This window comes from Fulmarus glacialis, unplaced genomic scaffold, assembly GCF_000690835.1.
Source record: "Fulmarus glacialis isolate BGI_N327 unplaced genomic scaffold, ASM69083v1 scaffold17894, whole genome shotgun sequence".
Taxonomy (NCBI): Eukaryota; Metazoa; Chordata; class Aves; order Procellariiformes; family Procellariidae; genus Fulmarus; species Fulmarus glacialis.
In genome coordinates this window covers 1-361 of record NW_009210096.1, presented here as the reverse complement: position 1 = coordinate 361, position 361 = coordinate 1, and the positions used below count along the sequence as shown (strand labels likewise).

The window sequence follows — 361 nt, the reverse complement described above, 5'->3', positions numbered from 1 at the left end:
CGCCTTAGCGAAGCAAGCCAGAGCGGGACCACTTTGGGGATAATTTAGGGAAAGCTTCAGAGGGGAAGAAAAGCTTGTGGGTTTGGGCAGCAGCCAGGACTTACACAGAAAATCCCTGCCAGAAAAGTTCTGTTTCTGCTCCGGGTGCACCTCGTTGAGTTTAGAAGAAATGGCTGAGACTATTAGAAAGAGAGAGGGAGAGAGGCCGGGTTATCGGTCGTGTTCCCACCCGAGGGTTCTCTGCAAGCACCTCGCCCCGGCAAGGCTGAAGGTGTGTTTTGTTCTGGCTTGTTTATTCTGCTGGGGATGCGCTTTTCCAGCAGCCTACGGGGCAAAGAAATCCCAGGAAACTTAAAATACT

General features: G+C 51.8%; 1 protein-coding gene across 1 annotated transcript in view; it reads right to left on the bottom strand.

The window, feature by feature from the left end:
• Positions 1–179, bottom strand: part of LOC104076256 (hepatic lectin-like) — a gene marked incomplete at its 5' end in the record, with an annotated part of 1,580 nt that extends 1,401 nt beyond the window's left edge. The window contains one exon of the mRNA XM_009577069.1: positions 105–179. Within this exon, the coding sequence (XP_009575364.1) occupies positions 105–179 (75 nt within the window). The remainder of the gene's footprint in view (positions 1–104) is intronic.
• Positions 180–361: the final 182 nt, after the last annotated feature.